General features: G+C 35.6%; 1 protein-coding gene across 7 annotated transcripts in view; it reads left to right on the top strand.

Moving 5' to 3' along the window:
* The window catches only part of ALS2 (alsin Rho guanine nucleotide exchange factor ALS2), a 116,453-nt gene that overhangs the window by 22,391 nt on the left and 71,370 nt on the right, over positions 1–22,692 (top strand). For all 7 annotated transcript variants that reach the window (XM_077154716.1, XM_077154719.1, XM_077154714.1 and 4 more), the window contains 6 exons: positions 1,693–2,050; positions 5,036–5,204; positions 6,689–6,785; positions 9,195–9,272; positions 13,416–13,598; positions 15,590–15,761. In XM_077154716.1, the coding sequence (XP_077010831.1) occupies positions 1,693–2,050; positions 5,036–5,204; positions 6,689–6,785; positions 9,195–9,272; positions 13,416–13,598; positions 15,590–15,761 (1,057 nt within the window). The remainder of the gene's footprint in view (positions 1–1,692; positions 2,051–5,035; positions 5,205–6,688; positions 6,786–9,194; positions 9,273–13,415; positions 13,599–15,589; positions 15,762–22,692) is intronic.

Genomic DNA, 22,692 nt, shown 5'->3' with positions numbered 1-22,692 from the left:
TCAGGGCTTATCTGGCCTAGGAACCCTCTTGAGAGTATAGTTTCTGGAAAGTAAACTTAGTGCATGAAACTTGTAGAATTTCGGATAGAGCCCTAGGTGTTCTTTATGGTTAATAGGAATGATGTTGTTTGGGGGCTGGCAAACCATGGCAATTAGCAATATCTAGCTGAAGCTTACTTAAGAGTAGCCACCAGAATAGCTTTTGGACTCTGTATGAACTCTCTTAGCCTCTAATACCTTATTTTGCTACATTTCTTTTCCCTCCTTTGGTCAGGAAGGCATTGTCAATCCCACTGTGCTGGGGCCTCATCCCTAGGAGTCATGTCCCATGTTGTCAGGGAGACTCTCATCCCTGAATGTCATGGTCATGCATTCTTAAATAATATTAAGTAGAAGAAGCCACTTTACATTATAATTTAATGTTTATATGAGGTAGAATTTTGTGACTTTCCTCTAGCAAATGGTAAGAACCCTTTTAAATAGTCACCCTTAAATACCATCGATGCTTCTATTTTAAGCCTTTGTACACAAAAGTGGAAACAGTGATGTTAGTTCTTCTGAACAAGATATCAAGGAAGTGGATTACCAAGGAAGTATTTATCTATTTATTGTATTTATTTATTTTATTAAATATTTTAATTACACATTTCAAACACAGGAATAACACTTCTAAATTTTGTTTTAATTCAGCAAATGAATTAAATTTGTGTACCTGCTACATGCCACATATTGATCTAGGCCCTAGGAATTATTTCCCTTATGAAAATCAAAAGCCATTGTAAATTTGTTTGTTTATTTTCTAATGACAGAACAAATTAAGGAATATGTATATGCCCTTTGGTACCTTTGGGTAGAATGAGAACCAAATTTTTCATTGTGTTTTATGGTGATAAGTCAAAAGCTTTTTTTGTATCTAGTAGGTAAATTGGATAGCTATCCTTTTTTACTAAACAGTGTTATTTGACAGCTTAGAATTAGTTTCAATTGATTTTTTCCCTAAGATATTAGAGAACTTTTATTTGACTTTCTCTTGTACCTCTAAATCACACAAGGATGAACTGTTTGTTCCAAATGTTTAATTATTAACCTGCCATATTAACCCTCATGGTAACGAGAGTAAAGGTAATCCTTCAGTTTACCTAATTCCTAAGTTGTGGAAAATAACTCAATGAGACTGTAGAAAGATATGAACTTTAGAGCATAATTTTGGGCTTCATAAGTCAGAGGTATAACTTGTTTTACCTGTGTATGCTGTATCTAGATTTCCATTTATAAAATGTTTTAGGAAAAAGCTTTTTTAGGAAAAGCCTTTTCCCCTTAAAACTAATTTTTTCCTGATATTCTTAGTAGCAATCTTTCTTCCCCTGCCCCCTCTTCTACTAATAATTTTATAAAGGCAGCTGAGGCTTATTTTTAAATACCATTGGATAAACAACACTCAAAGGGAAATACTTGATAAGGAACTGTATATCAAGTATTCGTTTCTAATTAATTTAGTACTCATTTTAATTAATGTGTTAAATCTGTAATCAAGAAAGGATACCTTTAAGTTGGAGGTGAAGAAAGCTTCTTTCTGTTTTAAATTCATTAAGCTTACAAATAGTGATGGATATTAGATATTCTTTTTATTGATTGCTTATTGTATAAAGGATTGTATTTTTATATTTACTTTTTTATGTGTGTATATTTTAGCCTCTTGTAGAAGAAGCAATTCCTAATCTTCACAGCCCACCAACCACAAGCACCTCAGCCCTAAACAGCTTGGTGGTCTCTTGTGCATCTGCTGTTGGTGTGAGAGTGGCTGCTACATATGAAGCCGGGGCCTTGTCTCTTAAGAAAGTTATGAACTTTTATAGTACGGCCCCTTGTGAAACTGGAATACAGGCAGGCCATATTTCCACAGGCCCAGAGGGTCTGAAAGATTCCAGAGAAGAACAGGTTAAACAGGAATCAATGCAAGGGAAGAAAAGTTCAAGCCTTGTAGATATCAGAGAAGAGGAATCAGAGGGAGGCAGCCGAAGACTTTCCTTGCCTGGATTGTTGTCACAAGGTAAAGAAATACCAGATTTTTTTTATTTTCATTTTTTTTTATTAACTAAAAAAACAAATTAACAACAAACAAAACATTAAGATATCATTCCATTCTACATATACAATCAGTAATTCTTAATATCATCACGTAGTTGGCATATTCATCATTTCTTAGAACATTTGCATCGATTTAGAAAAAAATAAAAAGACAACAGAAAAAGAAATAAAATGATAACAGAGAAAAAAAGATTATACATACCATACCCCTTACCCCTTGCTGTCATTTACCACTAGCATTTCAAACTAAATTTATTTTAACATTTGTTCCCCCTATTATTTATTTTTATTCCATATGTTCTACTCTTCTGTTGATATAGTAGATAAAAGGAGCATCAGACACAAGGTTTTCACATTCACAGAGTCTCATTGTGAAAGCTATATCATTGTTCAATAATCATCAAGAAACATGGCTATTGGAACACAGCTCTACATTTTCAGGTAGTTCCCTCCATCCTCTCTACTACATCTTGAACAACAAGGTGATATCTACTTAATGCATAAGAATAACCTCCAGGATAACCTCTCGACTGTGTTTGGAATCTCTCAGCCATTGACACTTAGTCTCATTTCACTCTTCCCCCTTTGATTGAGAAGGTTCTCTCAATCCCTTGATGTTAATTCTCAGCTCATTCTCTCCCCCTCTCTGCGTGGGACACGACTCCCAGGGGTGTGGGCCTTCCTGGCAACGTGGGATAGAGATCCTGGAATGAGCTGAGACTCAGTATCAAGGGACTGAGAAAAACCCAAGAAATACCAGATATTTTGAATTGAGTTTTGGTGAATCCAAGATGCTTCTGATACCATAGGCTATGTTATAATAAACAATCTTTCCTAGTTATTAAGACTGACAAATTCAAATGTCAAATTTTACTTGGCAATTTTAGATGGTTTTAAAAGAAAGGCACGTACTTCTCTGCTTTAGAAATAACTATAGAACATAACTTTTTCTTCTGCTTATGATCTTACTTATTTTATTATTTTGGAACATAGCAGAGACCACCCATTTCCCAGTTTGGGCCCATATTCCAGACAGATGAGGTTGCAGATAAATGACCATGAGATAACCAAGAAATTACTCTATTTGGTCTGAAAGAGGAGCTAATTCTAGCATCCCCACATAATCTATGCCTAAGCATCAGTAAGAGAAAACTTCATTTTCTAAAACCATTAGCAGTAAACTTTTTAGAGTATGAGGAACATTATGTAGTTGGCTCTTGTATGTTTCTCAATCAGTTCCACAATCTTGGTCATCTAGACTTTTGCTTCTCGAAATGTGGTTTGCAGACCAGCAGCATTAGCAGCACTTGGGACCTTATTAGAAATGCATAATCTCAGGCACCACTGTGAACTCTGAATCAAAATAGGTATTATTACAAGATCCCCAGGTGTTTAGTGTGCATATTAAAGTTTGAGAAAAATAGCATTAAATCAGAAACTGGCAAACTTTTTTTGTAACTGGCCAGAGAGACATATGTTACAATTTAGGAACCATGCAGTCTCTGTCACAACTACTCAACTGTGTTGTTGTTGTATAAGTGCAGCCATAGACCATACATAAACAAATGAGCAAGGCTATGTTCCAATAAAACCTTATTTACAGAAATAGATAGTGGGTCGTATTTGACCATGGAATGTAGATTGCTTATCCCTTACACCATTTTGTACAAAGTTCCAAAGTTAGGAATACTAGACTATACTAAAGCATTTATTTTCTGCTCTGCTCCTATTCCCTGCTTTGTTCCTCGTCCTAATCACTTACTGTACTGCTCTGTGCCATTGAGCACTTCTCTTATCCTGCCCCCTAATTTGCATTGCCACTAGATTTCCATCTATGCAGATAAATCCCTTAGTTCTGATAAATTTAAATATGTATGTATGTGTGTGTGTGTGTGTATATATATATATATATATATATATGTAGTATATGTGTATCCATGTTATGTATGTAAATGTATATCTGTGTAAGAATTCCATGGGTGCTGATAAGTCTGATGAAGAATCTTGTGCCAAAATTCTCATATTCTGAAATATCCTTTAACATTTTAAGTGTAAATATCTTTGAGATCTCCTGGAACCACAGATATAGAATATTGATTTTTGTCATGTCATTAGACCAAATGAAATATGCAGTCCTACTAAGAGACTTATTTCCTAAGATTAACTTGTATGTAGTTATCTAATATATCTTAAGAAAAATTTTCCATGTATTCTTTTTGCCCTCTTTTAAAATTATCGGAAATATATCCTTGGGGAAACATCTGTATGTTTATTTGAGTTTCTTTATGCAAACAAAAGAAATATATGCTCACCAGAAGGGATGTTGATCTTAGCCAGTAACAGTCACTTTATTGTGACATACAAGTTAAATGACTAAGTCTAACTTAGTGACATTTGATGATTTTCTGAAAAACATACACTGCCACTAAATTGGTGTACAAGATTTACATAGTATTATATGCCTTTGCTGTAATTTTGAACACTGTAAAAAAAGAAGATAGTGTCATTCTTTTAAAAAATTCTTTGCTATAAAATGATTTGAAATATGTAGGGAAAATGTAAATGTTTTAATTTTAATACTTCTCTTTTATGATCTTTTTTCCACCAAAGAAGTTCTTGTAGATTTATAGAACTTCTCCTAGATAGCAGTAGATTTTATATAGAAAAGGGTCTGTGGCCAAATGTTGGAAGCAGAGCTGGGTTAGACAAATTTAAATAGGGCTATTCAGCATGTGTGTGTGAAGTGGTAGGAGGGTAAAATGTTCTGTGTAGCATTTACAAACTCATTTAACTAAATCCCGTTTCTGCACAGAACCTGTAGAATATGCTTCAAAAGTACCATGTTAGTGTATTGCTTTAAAAATTAGCAGTTTATCAAAATATCTTTTTCCTTCCCCTGGTCCCCTCCCCCCCTCCTTCATTTACCCTATCCGTATTTTGTTTTCAGTTTCCCCCAGGCTCTTAAGAAAGGCTGCCCGGGTGAAAACACGGACTGTGGTTCTGACCCCTACATACAGTGGAGAAGCAGATGCGCTCCTCCCTTCTCTAAGAACTGAAGTATGGACCTGGGGGAAAGGGAAGGAAGGGCAGCTGGGGCATGGTGATGTTCTGCCTAGGTAAGTGCTACCAAAATTTACTCATGGGAATTGGCGTAAACAAATCATCTTTCTCCTGTCACCAAAATCTAGCAGGAGAGATTCTGTAGAGGTCTCTTAATCTCAGTTTCCTCTGGGAGAAAATCTAGTCCTTTCTAGCTTCAGACTATTATATCTTATTAGTTCTGATAAAAAGCTGTCTCCTCAGTCTTGAATTTGTTCTTAACAATAAATACTTAAATATCCATTGTGCACCTTTTCATCTCTTCTTAGGTGTATAATCATCTTGGCGTATAGAAAAGGATGTTGGGGATAAGATTGTGTTTCATTGAAACACTTGAATGGTTCAAATTTTTAACTTATAAAAGATCTGGCAAGTTTCTGTTTGTTTGTTTTTTTACCTGAAAGATGTCTCTCTGCCGCTGCCGGAATAAGTACAACTGAAATATTAAACTATGTTCATGTACATCAGGAAAAAACTGTCATTTATTTAAGAAGAACTTTTATGATATTGTTTTGGTTTGCTAATTCTGCCATAATACGATATATTAGAAGTGGATTGACCTTTACAGAGGCAATTTAGTAGGTTACAAATGTATAGTTCTAAGGCCATGAAAATGTCCAAATTAAGGCACTAACAAGCGGGTACCTTCACTCAAGAAAGGCCCATCACATGTTGGGGTTTCTCTATCACATGGGAAGGCACTTGCTGACTCTTCTCTCCTGGGTTGGTTTCAGTATGGTTCTCTCGGCTCCTGTGGGTCCTTTTGGCTTTTCCTAGGGAGCATTCTTTCTCTAAGTGTCTGTGGGTCCTCTCTTAACTTCTCAGGGGTAAACCTGGATTTCATCTCTTTGCTTAACATCTCCTGGAGCATTTTCTGTCTCCAAGTGTTTGTGCTTTCTCCAAAAGGTCTCCCTCTTATAGGACTCCAGTAAGCAGATTAAGACCCACCCTTAATGGGCAGGGTCACATTTACATGGAGATAACCTAATTAAAGGCTAGCAATAGGTTTGTCCTCACAAGATTGGACTAAAAGACCATGGCTTTTCTGGGGGTACATGACGGATTCAAACCAATAGAGATATTTAACAAATTAGATATTTGTGAAGTTTATAGGTGAAATTTAGATATATCTAAAACAGTTGATATGAATATCTTTATTCCTAGCAAAGTGAAGTCATCTATGGAATTAAAAATAAATTTCTTCTTAACTCTCCCTTATGGCTATATTTCATTGTGCCTTGAGTTTACTCTCTTCCATAATGAAACCAGATGTTATTTTATGATTCTTAACAGATTCTGAATTCTGGGGGTGAGTGATTAATAAATAATCTGGTGGTTAGATTAAATTAAAACCATCTAAAAATTACTTAGAATATTTAGGAATAGATTGTACATATAACCAGTGTTTTTTACTTTAATGTTTTCTTTTGAAATGTTTATTTTTATTTGAAAGCATTTATTTTGCAACTTCAGAAAGGCTATATGTATGTTTTTCTTTAAGGCTTCAACCATTGTGTGTAAAATGTCTGGATGGTAAAGAAGTAATCCATCTGGAGGCAGGTGGTTACCATTCTCTTGCACTTACTGCAAAATCCCAGGTAGGAGGCAAACTTTTAAATGCTGACATTATTTTCATGGCTGACCAACACAGCAAGATTAGGTCATCATTTATTGGTTATCTGTTATGTGTCAGGCAACAACAGCTTATCTCATTTCATCTTTCCAATGTTCTATATGGTGCTTATTCCCATTTTACAGATGAGAAAAGTAAGGTTATAAGAAATTATGTAATTTGTCTAAAGTCACACATGTGATAGTAAACTTGGATTTAAACACTGATCTGCCTGACTGTGGAGCTTTCTGTCATGCTCTCATCTAAAAATAGAACCAAAAATTTTCCAGGGTATTGGTGAATTTTTACTTGTTCCTACATGAAGAAAATCCATAATTAAGACATTAAGAAAACACAAGACCTTTTTCTTTAAAAATTGTGGAGCCTGAAAGTGACCTTCAGAATCACTTAAACCATTCTATATACATAAAACCTCTTAAGAAAAGTAGTTGATTTAAATTACTTTTATATATATATATTCAGTAAGAATTCTCCACCAATCCTTTATCTTTTTGTGAATGCAATAAGGTATCTATACCCTTTAACTATTCTGGGAGAATAAATAGGAGGTAAACATGTAAATTTTGAAAAAGAACAGAGAAGAAGGGTGAGCATTAGCCTTATAAATGATAAAATTCCAAACTAGTTAGAGGAACAGAAATATGGCTGTATACTAGAAATAGATGCAAGAATATATGAGAATTCAGTATATGATAAATATGACATTCAGATCAGTTAGGGAAATAAACTTGAGTATTCAGTTAATGCTGTTGGACCCACTGGTTTCTCATTTGTAGAAGAAAAAATTAAAATAACCTTACATATTCCATATATATATACACACACACAAATTTATATTAAAGATTTTTAATATTAAAGAATTGGAAAGAGCATATAGTAAATATGCTTGCTTCAGTAGATTTGATTAAAAGTGTACCCACAGTGGAATTATGTGTAGTTATTTAAGATGATGTAGATATATACTTATGGTTCGGTTTACTAAAGTTGCCAGAATACAAAATACTAGAAATGCATTGGCTTTTACAAAGGAGTTTATTGGGTTACAAATTTACAGTTCTAAGGCAATGACAATGTCCAAATTAAGGCCTTTCACTGACGAAAGGCCAGTAGCATCTGTGGTTCCTTTGTCACTTGGGAAGGAACATGGTGACATCTGTTGGTCTTTCTCTCCAAAATGCCTCTGGGCTTCTGAGGGTCATTGCTTATTTCTCCGGGGATGTTTCTGTGTAAGCTCTCTCTCTCTCTTTGTGAGCTCTCTAAAAGGACTCCAGTAAAAGATTAAGACCCACCTTGAATTGGGTGGGTCACATCTCCATGGAAACAGCCTAATCAAAAGATTCTGCCACCAACATGTCTGCCCCCACAAGAATGAATTAAAAGAACATAGTCTTTTCCAGGGTACAAAACTAGCAGACTTATTGACATAAAAAATGTCAGTGCCTAGCATTAAGTGTAAAAAAACAGGTCACAAAACAGACTGTATAGTGCAGTCCCTTTTTGCACTTTACGTTTTGTGTATATGGTGTATGTATCTTGTAGACATTAAGATTTATGGAAAGATATATCTGTGTGTTCCCAAAACAAAATTTTATCTCTGTGTTCAATTTATCAGTAGTTTTCACTTTTTATATTTCTTTGTACTGCCACAATTCTATAACAATGGCCATGAATTACTTTTTTAATCAGAATAAGCAAAACCATTTTCATTATCTATAGGTATTGTATTGTAGTTTTCTTTTGTCTCTAATGGAATATAGATACTTGTGTTTTCCTACAAAGACTCTTCATATATGAAAAGCTTTCCAGTCTTTCAATAACTCTTATACACACATTAAAAAATCATGATTACTTTTTTTGTTATAGCACGTACCTTTGTTTTTTCCATCCCCTTCTTTCTTTTTTTTTTTCCCATCCCTTATTAAGAAACGGGATAGAATAATTCTGCTAGAGATTAAATCCTAGCTCTGTGCCACTACAAATTTGTGACCTGGGGTAAGTTATCCTCTCTGAATCAGTTTCCTTATCTGTTAAAAACAAACAGGATTGTTTTGATGATTAAACATAATTAATATTGTGAAAATGTTAAGAATATTGCCTGCAGATAGTAAGCACCTGAAAAGTTATTGTCTTTGCTATTGTTAGTCTGTGGTACTGTTAGCCTTCTTATCCTACTCTAGCCACTCGTAATCTCTGGTTTTGTTTAAAACTGAATTTTCTTAATATCTATTATTTTAAAGAATAGAAAGACCCATATAAGAGATTTATTAAGTAATTTATTTAACTATTGGTGTGTGTGTGTATAAAATTTTACAAGTTCAGAATTTACATGCAATATCAGATTCACAACTCTTACTTTCCTGTGTTTTTCTGATAGGTTTACTCATGGGGTAGCAATACCTTTGGTCAACTTGGGCATTCTGATTTTCCAACAACAATTCCTCGTCTTGCAAAGGTACTTTTATGGACTTGATAACTTTGCAGCAATTTATTTCAGAATTCTAAGTGGTAATACCTTGTAGTTGTCTATTTTTTGTTGTGGAAAATTGTATATTTATAACTTGTAGTTGATTTGATATGCTTAAAAAAAATTTTAAAGCCTGAAGCCGGTTGTTTTTACTAAATGTTCTTTTTTTTTGATGTTAGTTTATATTTCTTAGTCTCCAGCATTCATTAAATATTCATACTTTTTATGTAAAAAACAAAAAAATTCTTTCTTTTAGAACAAAAGGTTTCTAGAACTGGGGTGTTGACACCTGAGCTTTATGCTACCAAATAACGTCAACTATTTGACTTCTCACTTAGTTTGACTTTTACATGACATTATTTGGTAATGTTATGTTTTTTTTTTTTTTTTTTTTTTTTACATGGGCATCAGGAATCGAACCCGGGTCCTCGGGCACGGCAGGCAAGCACTCTTACCTGCTCTGCTGAGCCACCGTGGCCTGCCCTGTTATGTTTTTTTACATACATAGTAGTAAAGCCTTTTTTGTAAGCCTTTTTATTTTCTTTAGCTGATCTAAAGAAAATAAACTGATTTCACATATGCGACTAGTCATATGATGTTATTCAGAGATTGGTAGTTCCTAGTCCTTTTGAAGCAATTCTAGAGCAGAAAGTGTTTCTCAATTTTTTTTTCTGCCTGGATACCCTGAGGTGTAATTCCAGATTCTTATCAGTAGTATTGGCTCCTTAAATGAGGTTTTTTTGAGAGGGCAGGTTTGCATGGGCATAAAATAACAGAGTGGGGTGTAGAGCTCATTTATATGTAGTGTGATTCTAAGATCTCCCCCTTTCCAAGACAGGCTCCCTCCATTGAGAGTTATAGTTTCAGAAGCACGATTTAAATGCAAGCTACAGCTAATAAATATGCAGTAATTCATGTATTCAGTATGTACTGTGGACTGTTACTGTTTAAAATTTTATATAGGTCCCTGAAACTTCAGGTATTCATGTGATACCTGAGACTTACAATTAGAGCTCTGAAGTTGTGAAAGTCATCATTACTCCTCCCAATAACTGTTTAAAAAAAAAGCTGAAAAAAATGATCAGACTTAGACTAGAGATATGAATGAAGCAGATCTGGATAGGATGAGGGTAAATCAGAGTACAGCATAAAGGATGATATGGTCCATATTTTAAAACTTCAACTTCTTTGTGAGACCAATGGGAGAGGTGTTTATTTGGTGCAAAATTTATATTTTGGGTAGTGCATTTTCTAATTTAACTTGTATGGTCAGTTTATTTGAATACATAATTAATTACATGGAATCTTGAATAGGGTAGGAAATCTCATTGGTTTATTCAGGTTAATGTGATGCCCCAATATATTCCAAAGTAATTTGGGCAGAAAATAAGAGTATTTGCAAAATCCCCTTGAGGGACTGCGGAGAAAGTAGGAAATATTCACCTTCCCCTTTTGGAGAATTCTTAATAGTCTCACAAAACCGTGGAGACAACCAGTTCAATAGGCTAAGCCCTCGATATTGGGATTTGCCCCCATGAAACTTATTCCTGCAAAGGATGGGCTAAGCCTACTTATAATTGTGCATAAGAGTCATCCCCAGAGAGCCTCTTTTATTGCTCAGATGTGGCCTCTCTCTCTAAACCAACTTGGCAGGTGAACTCACTGCCCTCCCCCCTATGCAGGACATGATTCCCAGGGGTGTAAATCTCCCTCACAATGTGGAACAGGACTCCTGGAATGAGCCAGGACCCAAAATCATGGGATTGAGAAAGCCCCCTTGACCAAAAGGGGGAAGACAGAAATGAGACAAAATAAAGTGTCAGTGGCTGAGTGATTTCAAACAGAGTCAAGAGGTTATCATGCAGGTTATTTTTATGATTATATAGATTACCCTTTTTTGTTTGTGTTGCATTGGAGTGACTAGAGGGAAGTACCTGAAACTGTTGAACTGTGTTCCAGTAGCCCTGATTCTTGAAGATGATTTATAACTGTATAACTTTTACAATGTGACCTTGTGATTGTGAAAACCTTGTATCTGGTGCACCTTTTATCCAGGGTATGGGCAGATGGATAATAAAATAATCTAATAAATAGATAAATAATGGAGGGGGAATAAGGGTGAAAAAAAATTGTGTAGATTGACTAGTAGTCAGTGTCAGGGAGGGGTAAGGCATATGGGAGGTATGAGTTGTTTTTTTTTATTTCTTTTTTCTGGAGTGATGCAAATGTTCTAAAAATGATCATGGTGATGAATACACAAATAAGTGAGGATAGTGTGAGCCATTGATTGTATACTGTAGATGGACTGTATGTATATGTAGATTTCTCAGTAAAAATATTTAAAAAAAACTTTATGGGAATATTGTGTACTGCTTTTCCTTTCAGTGAAGTTAATTTTACTGGGAAGAAAAGACTTAAAAAAAAATTAGGTGACAATTATTACTTCTAGCTCCAGTCTTATAAAATATTTCATTAGTAAGCTATTCAGTTTCTAATATTTTGTCAAAAATAAGGATATAGTAAATTATTCTTCCTTGTTTTTAATTTATTTGAATAAAATAGAAAATTAACTTCTTATACTAAGGGAAAGTTTGCAGTGTAACATGGACATCCTGGAAATCAAATTTTTTATCAGTCCAAGAGTCATGGCTGAATCTGGGTTGAGAGGCTGGGCAGTAGTTTTCAAAATAATTTTTCAGAACAGAACCCTTTCTTCAGATGAATTCTTATGAGAAGTTCCAATTCACAAAGCATAATACCGTGGAACTACTTTGGTTGATGGATGGAGGGGGGCACAGAGTTCTTACTCTTCCCTTTCTGTGGTGGCCTCTGAATCCTAAGGTTTGGAAAACATTGGTCTAAAGCAGTGGTTCTTAAAATTTTACATACATCAGAATTACCTGGAAGCCATGTTAAAACATCCCCATTAGCTCTGGGGACTGAGAGTTTGCATTTCTAACATTCCCAGGTAATTACTATTTCTCTGTGGACCACTCCTTGAGACTCATTAGTCTAGAGGATCCATGAACCTAGGTTTCATGGATCTTGCCATATTGGCAGGGGTCTTGTCAATTTCAACATCCTGAAAGTTGACACAGTCAAGTTATACCAGAGAGATAGTGAGTTCCAAGTGGAAGACTGAATTTACCACTTGTTTTGCTTTGTAAACTGCTGGAATGCAATATACCAGAGATGGGACAGCTTTAAAAAGAGAATTCATTAAGTTTCAAGTTTACAGTTGTAAGGACATGAAATGTCCAAATTAAGACAAGGCTATAGAAATGTCCAAACTAAGACATCCAGGGAAAGGTGCCTTGGCTCAGGAAGGCCAATGATGTTCAAAGTTTCTCTCTCAACTGGAAAGGCACCTGGTAACATTTGCTAGCTTTCTCTCCTCATTTCATAAGGCTTCCCTGGGGGCATTTTCCTTCTGCATCTCCAAAGTACTCTGGCTTTCTGGCCTCTGTTGGTTCTAAAGCTTTTTCCAAAATAGTTCCCTCTTAAAGGGCTCCAGTAAGCAACCCCACTTTGAGAGGGTGGAGTCACATCCCCATGGAAACCATCTAATCAAAAAGTACCACTCACAGTTGGGTGGGTCCCATCTCCATGGAAGCAATCGAAGAGATCCTACCCAGCAATATTGAATGAGGATAAAGAAATATGGCTTTTCTGGGGTATACAACAGATTCAAACTGGCACACCACCTAAGGGTTTAGTATGGCCAGAATGAAATTTAGCTTTATTAGATTGTTTTCCTTTTATTTTGAATAAGGATAGACTAAAGCAGCCAGATGTGTCTGACCTGCCAGAGTAAGGCTCTAGAAGTTTCTGGAAAAAGTTCTCTGAGGAACTATAAAAATAAAACAAAATCCAGATCTGGTTTTTTTTTTCCTTTTTAAATTCTGATTTTTATAAAAACAATCCAGTTGTAAATTTAAAAACTGAACAAGGGATACTTTCTTATTCCTGCATCTGTTCTGCATTTATTGGACACATTGCTGGGTAAGTTTTGCTCCCTGAGATATTACTTACTTTGTATCATGCCTGTTTAAGTAACTGGCATTTCAAATCCTGTGAGTCTGAAATCCTGACTGCTGTTAGTTTTAACGGAGTGTCTTGCTGTTGTTACAGGTAGGCAATGAAAATGGAGTCTGGAGTATAGCTGCAGGCGAGGATTATTCCCTGTTTTTAGTGGACACAGAAGACTTCCAGCCTGGGTTATATTACAGTGGTCGACAGGATCCTACAGAAGGTGACATCCTTCCAGAGAGTCACAGTGACATTAAGACTCCAGTACTTCTCTCCTGTAGTAAGGTGAACAGAATTGGATCCTAAAATCCAAACTCATAATAAAACATAAGGAATCTATTGTTTTGGTATTATATGTTTGTATTTCTGCCTTATTTCTTTGCATAGTGCAAATCACATCTAGTACACTGTATAATTTACTTATTTTGTTTATTGTCTGTCCTCTTTATAACATAAAATTCATGAGGGTATGGATTTTAGGCTCTTTCATTTACTGCTGTTTCCTCATAGTATGTACTGTTTTAGTTTGTAAAAGCTGCTGGAATGCCATATACCAGAAATGGAATGTCTTTTAAAAAGTGGAATTTATTGAGTTGCAAGTTTACAGTTCTAAGGACATAAAAATGTCCAAACTAAAACATCCAGGGTAAAATACCTTGGCTCAAGAAGGCTGATGGCTTCGGGGTTTCTCTCTCAGCTGGTAAGGCACATGGCAAAGTCTGCAAGCTTTCTCTCTTGGTTTCTCCTTTCATAAGAATTCCCTGGGGATGTTTTTCTCCAAAGGAAGCAACCCCACCTTGAATGGGTGGAGAAACATGTCCATGGAAACTATCAAATCAAAAGTTACTGCCTACAGTTGGGTGAGTCACATCTCCATGGAAAAAAAAAACCAAAAAAAGATCACACCCAGCAATATTGAATAAGGATTAAAGAACTTGGCTGTTTTGGGGTGCACAACAGATCCAAACCAGCACATATGTACTTTATAATGTCCATTGAATTAGCACCCTCAAATAAGAATAATAAAAAAACACATTTCACGGTGATGTTTCCTGACTGCATTCGTGGAGCCCTCAGGGGTAAATTAGAATAGAAATAGAGTAGACGATGGGTACCAGACAAGCTAGTGGCAGGCCTGACAGACCACCCACAGTACTGTTTCCCACTGCTTTCCTTCTCTATTTGTTTATTTACTACTGTTTACCACTTCTTTTTTCATTTGTAGGTCTGAACTTCTCTGCTTTCCTTCCTACTCTCTCTTTTTCATAAACTTTCTTTTTTCCCCACTAAAGTGCCTTAAGTAAGTCATCCTCAGAGTGACATGCCACAATGAAATTAACTCTCAAAGCTGTGCATTCTGGATTTCATGCTCTTATTGAATACTGTATCCTGTCTACTATATTTTATTCTTTGTTTTTGTGTTTCTGATCAACAATATAAACTATGAATTTATAAGGGCATGATTGTTCTTGCTAAAGGGTAACACTAAGATTTAGCTCTTGGACTATATTTAGACAGTTATTTCAGACATGCGAATTGGCCCTTTGTGGTTGTTAGCCCTGGCTCCACATTTCTCACAGAAGATCTACAGTCTAGATAAAAGGTGAAGTATCCTGACAGAAGGGCTGAGGCTCTAATACGTAACTTTGGTTGCCATGGCATGCTACAGTCTGTTGGGCCTATAGTTTGATGCCTAGTTTAATAAGGATATGCAGATAAAGACATCAAAAGTTTTTGTTCAGTGGTATCACTGGTAAATGATGAAAAGTCCCCTTAAAGAAAATCACTTTTACATTATACTTTTGAGAGGAAAGATAATTTCTAGACCCTTGATAATGTAATATACAGTACAGGGATCTTCTTTGCTTTCCCTTAATCCTGTATCATGCAAAAGGGGATCTTGAGATACGTATCCATATCATTTGGATCTTTATGTATTCAGGGTGTCCATGATTCCAAACAAGTCTAATGTGAAATAAAAAACATCTTGGAGATAAATTTTAGATATGTATGTAGCTATATATATATAGACCCTGATAAACATATGTAACAGTGGTGTACTGGTTAACCAACTCTTGAAAAAAGAAAAGTCTTGTTCTGTAGTGTTGTTACTTTTCTTGGTACTTTCACTATGGCCAATTTCAAGCTACTAATGATATAATAGGTGGCTTGCAGAATTCCTAAATATATAACAATCATATAAGCTGGCTTCAGTACACTAAATTGATGCTAAAAAATTATAGTTATTTTGATGTTTTGCTTCTTTTTTGTTTCAGCTTGGGTACATAAGTGGAGTAACAGCAGGAAAAGACAACTGTCTAGCCTTGGTGGACAAAAACATTATGGGCTATATTGCTAGTCTCCATGAGTTGGCTACTACAGAAAGACGGTTCTATTCAAAACTGAGTGATATTAAATCTCAAATTCTCAGACCTCTTCTTAGTTTAGGTAAGCAGAGCCCCAACCCCATCCCCTAATAATCTGGACTCTTATTTTAGATGTTCACTTTGTGTCACTGAAAAAGAAAACCTTTTTTTTTTTAATTGTGAAAAATAGCATATATACAAAAAAGCAATACATTTCCAAGTACATTTTAACAAGTAGTTGTACAACAAATTTTAAACTTTGGTATGGGTTACAGTTCCAAGTTCTTTCATTTTTCTTTTAGCTGCTCCAAGACACTGGAGACCAAAAGAAGTATTAGTATATTACTTCAGCAGTCATATTCATTTGCTAAATCCTGTCTTTGGTATTATATTCTTCCTTTTCTTTTCCTTTTTTTTTGAAAAATAACATATATACAAAGAAGTAATAAATTTCAAAGTACATTGCAACCATTAGTTGTAGAACAGATTTCAGAGTTTGGTATGGGTTACAGTTCCACAATTTTATTTCTAGGTGCTCTATGGTACTGGAGACTAAAAGAAATATCAATATACTGATTCAGCACTCATACTCATTTGTTAAACCTGACCTTCTCTGTATAACTCCACCATCACCTTTGATCTTTCTTTCACTCTTTAGGGGTATTTGGACTACGGCCATTCTAACTTTTTCATGTTGGGAGGGGCTGTTAATAATATGGGATAGGGGGATGGAACTAGTTGATGTTCTGGAAAGGTTGACCCCTCTAGATTTCAGGACTAATCTGGTCCAGGGACCCAACTGGAGGTTGTAGGTTTCTGGACAGTTACCCCAGTGTATGGAAGCTTTGTAGAATCTTATATATTGCCCTATGTATTCTTTAGGATTGGCAGAAATGGTTTTGATTGGGGTTTGGCAAGTTATGGTAGTAGCATTGTCTAACTGAAGCTTGCTTAAGAGTGACCTCTAGAGTAGCCTCTCAACCCTATTTGAACTGTCACAGCCACTGATACCTTATTTGTTATACTTCCCTTCCCCCTTTTGGTCAGGATGGCTTTGTTGATCCCATGGTGCCAAGGCCAGACCCATCCCCGGGGGTCGTCTCCCATGCTGCCAGGGAGACTTTTATCCCTAGATGTCATGTTCCATGTAGTGGGGAGGGCAATGGTTTCACTTGCAGGGTTGGGCTTAGAGAGAGAGAAGCCACATCTGAGCAACAAAAAGAGGTCCTCCAAAGCTGACTCTGAGGCATACCTATAGGTAGGCTAAGCTTCTCCACTATTTACATAAGCACACAACAGCAAGCCTCAGAATCAAGGGGTTGGCCTGTTGATTTGGATGTCCCTAATGTTTGACACACTAACTGGGGTTTCCCTGGTGGTAAAGTTTAATAGTCCGTATTGTTTCTCCCATCCGTCATGGAACTTTGCCAGTACTTTTTGATTATCTGCTTACTATACTCTGGAATGTATCCAGGCATTACATTAAACTATACAGGATTAAAGACTCTCATTCTTATTCTGGACTCGCTGTGTTTGGATTGTTTAAATGACCTATTCAGACAGGTTGAGTTAAATTATGTGCTACAGAAATTTAGGTTCTAGACAAGATAAATATTTCCTTGTTTGGTCTCGGAGTAGGTGGAGTTGTAAAATACAGGCAGTGTCTTCCTTACACCTGTATTCTGAACTGCCTTAATCCTGATCTGATCGGCTTTGTTCTTATCTCTAAATACCAGGTTATACATCTGTTAAACAGCCCCTCAAAATTCAGAAATAACAATTACCCCCTCCAGACTAAATGTGACTGTTATAAGAACTTTCAGTCTAGGTCCCAGTTTTCTTAAAAGTATTTTCTAAATGAGGTCATATAATATTTGCTATTTTGTTTCTGGCTTATTTTGCCTCACCACATGTCTCACAAGTTCATTCATATCGTTGCATGTCTCACGACTTCATTCCTTTTTGTAGCAGCACAATATTCATTCATATGCTTACACCATTGTTCGCCAATCTACTTCTCAGTCAGTGCGTTTTTCAGCCACCTCCATCTGCTGGGCCTCATGTATAATGTCCAAAGTAAATAGTCCATCAATTTTAGATAACTGCATTGTTCCCAAGAGAAAGCCAGTAAACACTCCCTCACCAAACAGAAAATCCAAACCTCCCCCAAAGTCTTGTCCCTGCCCCCATTATGTACCTCTGGTATTGCTGTGGTACTATTGATGTTTTTCTGTTAAATGTAGCCCACAGTATGCAATAGCGTTAAGAAAACCTTATGGGTTATGGTTTTTTTCTTTTTTCCTTTCCATTCTCTTCTTTCTGTACACAGGCAATCAACAACTTATAAACTGTTTCCAATTTGTCAATAACCCAGCTGGCCCTATCCTATTCTACCATTCTTAGAATTCATTCTCCTGTCCAGGGAATCCTTGCGTAGATCAAAATGGAGCTTTTAGAAATTCATGTCAGAAAGCAGTAATAGCCATGGGAAAGTTGACCCTAGGAGCTCTAGTCCTTCAAACAACACTTACAGCTCACTAGTCCTAAGATATCTTCCATTATAGTACAGGCATACATTGTTTTATTGTGCTTCATAGGTATTGCATTTTTTCCAAATTGAAAGTTTGTGGCAACCCTTCATTGAACAAGTCTGTTGACACCATTTTTCCAGCAGCATGTGCTTTAGTTCGTATCTCTCTGTCGCATTTTAGTTGATATATACATTGTTCTTTAAAACATAATCACATACTTAATAGATTACAGTATAGCATAAACATTACTTTTATGTATACTAGGAAACTAAAAAAATACTTATCACATTATTCCTATATTCACTTTATTGTGGTGGTTTGGAACCAAACTTGCAATATCTCCAAGGTATACCTGTACTTGAATCTTTTATTTTCTTTGTTAAAGTTCTTAGACTCATATCATCAAGTAGAGAGTCATTGGATTTATAAGTAGTCTCTTAAAACTGTGGATGGTTCTTTTAAAAATGTGGATAGTAAATGTCTTATCCCACATTAATTTGAATTGATTAAATCTGATGACTTTCCTTTTCTTAGCTAAAATCATCTACAAAGAGATTGGATTTGAGAAGGTAATATAGAGGACGTGGATATGGAAGTCCTGGATGGGGTGCTACTGTCCAGATGTAATAAGTATCTGGGAAGATTTCTAAGAGGTCAGAAAGGAATGCAGAATAGACACTGGGGGCTTTGACGGCAAACTTGCATCATTTCAATTTTTTTTCCCTAAGTCTGGTCCTGCATTCAGAAAAAGGAAGGGTAAATTTTCTTTCCTCATTCTCTCTCCTGCATTCCTTGCAGCCTGTACTAAGTACCCAGAATTCAGGCTAGCACTCTAGAACTTAAATTTTGCCATGTTAGGATGGCATTGCTTGCATGGGTCAGCCCATTGTTTCTAAAAGAAAAACATCTACTTTTAAAACAACAAGCAGCTTATACTTTTTTTTTTTTCTGAATTTAGTCTCTTTGTAAGTTGTGGGGTTGTCTGCATTTTTTTTTTTTTTATCACTTTTAGGAGGGATTTTCTTAGAACTGGTATTAGCTCCTGTGCCAATTTGAAGCTATCATGTACCCCAGAAAAGCCATATCTTTTTTTTTTATTAATTAAAAAAAATTAACTAACACAAAATTTAGAAATCATTCCATTCTACATATGCAATCACTAATTCTTAATATCATCACATAGATGTATGATCATCATTTCTTAGTACATTTGCATCGATTTAGAAAAAGAAATAGCAAGACAACAGAAAAAGAAATAAAATGATAATATAGAGAAAAAAATAAAAATTAAAAATTAAAAAATATATATAAAAAAACAAAAAAAAACTATAGCTCAGATGCAGCTTCATTCAGTGTTTTAACATAATTACATCACAATTAGGTAGCATTGTGCTGTCCATTTCTGAGTTTTTGTATCCAGTCCTGTTGCACAGTCTGTATCCCTTCGGCTCCAATTACCCATTCTCTTACCCTATTTCTAACTCTTGATGGTCTCTGTTACCAATGACATATTCCAAGTTTATTCTCTAATGTCGGTTCACATCAGTGGGACCATACAGTATTTGTCCTTTAGTTTTTGGCTAGTCTCACTCAGCATAATGTTCTCTAGGTCCATCCATGTTATTACATGCTTCATAAGTTTATTCTGTCTTAAAGCTGCATAATATTCCATCATATGTATATACCACAGTTTGTTTAGCCACTTGTCTGTTGATGGACATTTTGGCTGTTTCCATCTCTTTGCAATTGTAAATAATGCTGCTATAAACATTGGTGTGCAAATGTCCGTTTGTGTCTTTGCCCTTAAGTCCTTTGAGTAGATACCTAGCAATGGTATTGCTGGGTCGTATGGCAATTCTATATTCAGCTTTTTGAGAAACCGCCAAACTGCCTTCCACAGTGGTTGCACCGTTTGACATTCCCACCAACAGTGGATAAGTGTGCCTCTTTCTCCACATCCTCTCCAGCACTTGTCATTTTCTGTTTTGTTGATAATGGCCATTCTGGTGGGTGTGAGATGATATCTCATTGTGGTTTTTTTTTTTTTTTATTAATTAAAAAAAATTAGCTAACACAACATTTAGAAATCATTCTATTCTACATATGCAATCAGTAATTCTTAATATCATCACATAGATGTATGATCATCATTTCTTAGTACATATGCATCGATTTAGAAAAAGAAATAGCAAGACAAGAGAACTCATTGTGGTTTTGATTTGCATTTCTCTAATGGCCAGGGACATTGAGCATCTCTTCAGGTGCCTTTTGGCCATTTGTATTTCCTCTTCTGAGAGGTATCTGTTCAAGTCTTTTTCCCCTTTTGTAATTGGGTTGGCTGTCTTTTTGTTGTTGAGTTGAACAATCTCTTTATAAATTCTGGATACTAGACCTTTATCTGATATGTCGTTTCCAAATATTATCTCCCATTGTGTAGGCTGTCTTTCTACTTCTTGATGAAGTTCTTTGATGCACAAAAGTGTTTAATTTTGAGGAGCTCCCATTTATTTCTTTCTTTCTTCAGTGCTCTTGCTTTAGGTTTAAGGTCCATAAAACCGCCTCCAATTATAAGATTCATAAGATATCTCCCTACATTTTCCTCTAACTGTTTTATGGTCTTAGACCTAATGTTTAGATCTTTGATCCATTTTGAGTTAACTTTTGTATAGGGTGTGAGATACGGGTCCTCTTTCATTCTTTTGCATATGGATATCCAGTTCTCTAGGCACCATTTATTGAAGAGACTGTTCTGTCCCAGGTGAGTTGGCTTGACTGCCTTATCAAAGATCAAATGTCCATAGATGAGAGGGTCTATATCTGAGTACTCTATTCGATTCCATTGGTCAATATATCTATCTTTATGCCAGTACCATGCTGTTTTGACCACTGTGGCTTCATAATATGCCTTAAAGTCAGGCAGCATGAGACCTCCAGCTTCATTTTTTTTCCTCAGATACTTTTAGCAATTCGGGGCACCCTGCCCTTCCAGATAAATTTGCTTATTGGTTTTTCTATTTCTGAAAAGTCAGTTGTTGGGATTTTGATTGGTATTGCGTTGAATCTGTAAATCAATTTAGGTAGGATCGACATCTGAACTATATTTAGTCTTCCAATCCATGAACATGGTATGCCCTTCCATCTATTTAGGTCTTCTGTGATTTCTTTTAACAGTTTTTTGTAGTTTTCTTTGTATAGGTCTTTTGTCTCTTTAATTTATTCCTAAGTATTTTATTCTTTTAGTTGCAATTGTAAATAGAATTCATTTCTTGATTTCCCCCTCAGCTTGTTCATTGCTAGTGTATAGAAACACTACAGATTTTTGAATGTTGATCTTGTAACCTGCTACTTTGCTGTACTCATTTATTAGCTCTAATAGTTTTGCTGTGGATTTTTCAGGGTTTTCGATGTATAGTATCATATCATCTGCAAACAGTGATAGTTTTACTTCTTCCTTTCCAATTTTGATGCCTTGTGTTTCTTTTTCTTGTCTAATTGCTCTGGCTAGAACTTCTAACACGATGTTGAATAACAGTGGTGATAATGGACATCCTTATCTTGTTCCTGATCTTAGGGGGAAAGTTTTCAATCTTCCCCGTTGAGGATGATATTAGCTGTGGGTTTTTCATATATTCCCTCTATCATTTTAAGGAGGTTCCCTTGTATTCCTATCCTTTGAAGTGTTTTCAACAGGAAAGGATGTTGAATCTTATCAAATGCCTTCTCTGCATCAATTGAGATGATCATGTGACTTTTCTGCTTTGATTTGTTGATATGGTGTATTACATTAATTGATTTTCTTATGTTGAACCATCCTTGCATACCTGGGATGAATCCTACTTGGTCATGATGTATAATTCTTTTAATGTGTTGCTGGATTCGATTTGCTAGAATTTTGTTGAGGATTTTTGCATCTATATTCATTAGAGAGATTGGTCTGTAGTTTTCTTTTTTTGTAATATCTTTGCCTGGTTTTGGTATGAGGGTGATGTTGGCTTCATAGAATGAATTAGGTAGCTTTCCCTCCACTTCAATTTTTTTGAAGAGTTTGAGCAGAGTTGGTACTAATTCTTTCTGGAATGTTTGGTAGAATTCACATGTGAAGCTGTCTGGTCCTGGACTTTTCTTTTTGGGAAGCTTTTGAATGACTGATTCAATTTCTTTACTTGTGATTGGTTTGTTGAGGTCATCTATTTCTTCTTGAGTCAAAGTTGGTTGTTCATACCTTTCTAGGAACTTGTCCATTTCATCTACATTGTTGTATTTATTAGCATAAAGTTGTTCATAGTATCCTGTTATTATCTCCTTTATTTCTGTGAGGTCAGTGGTTATGTCTCCTCTTGCATTTCTGATCTTATTTATTTGCGTCCTCTCTCTTCTTCTTTTTGTCAATCTTGCTAAGGGCCCATCAATCTTGTTGATTTTCTCATAGAACCAACTTCTGGTCTTACTGATTTTCTCAATTGTTTTCATGTTCTCAATTTC

Source organism: Tamandua tetradactyla, chromosome 3, assembly GCF_023851605.1.
Source record: "Tamandua tetradactyla isolate mTamTet1 chromosome 3, mTamTet1.pri, whole genome shotgun sequence".
Classification (NCBI taxonomy): Eukaryota; Metazoa; Chordata; class Mammalia; order Pilosa; family Myrmecophagidae; genus Tamandua; species Tamandua tetradactyla.
The sequence above is the reverse complement of the archived record's forward strand: the minus strand, read 5'-3'. Positions and strand labels throughout refer to the sequence as shown.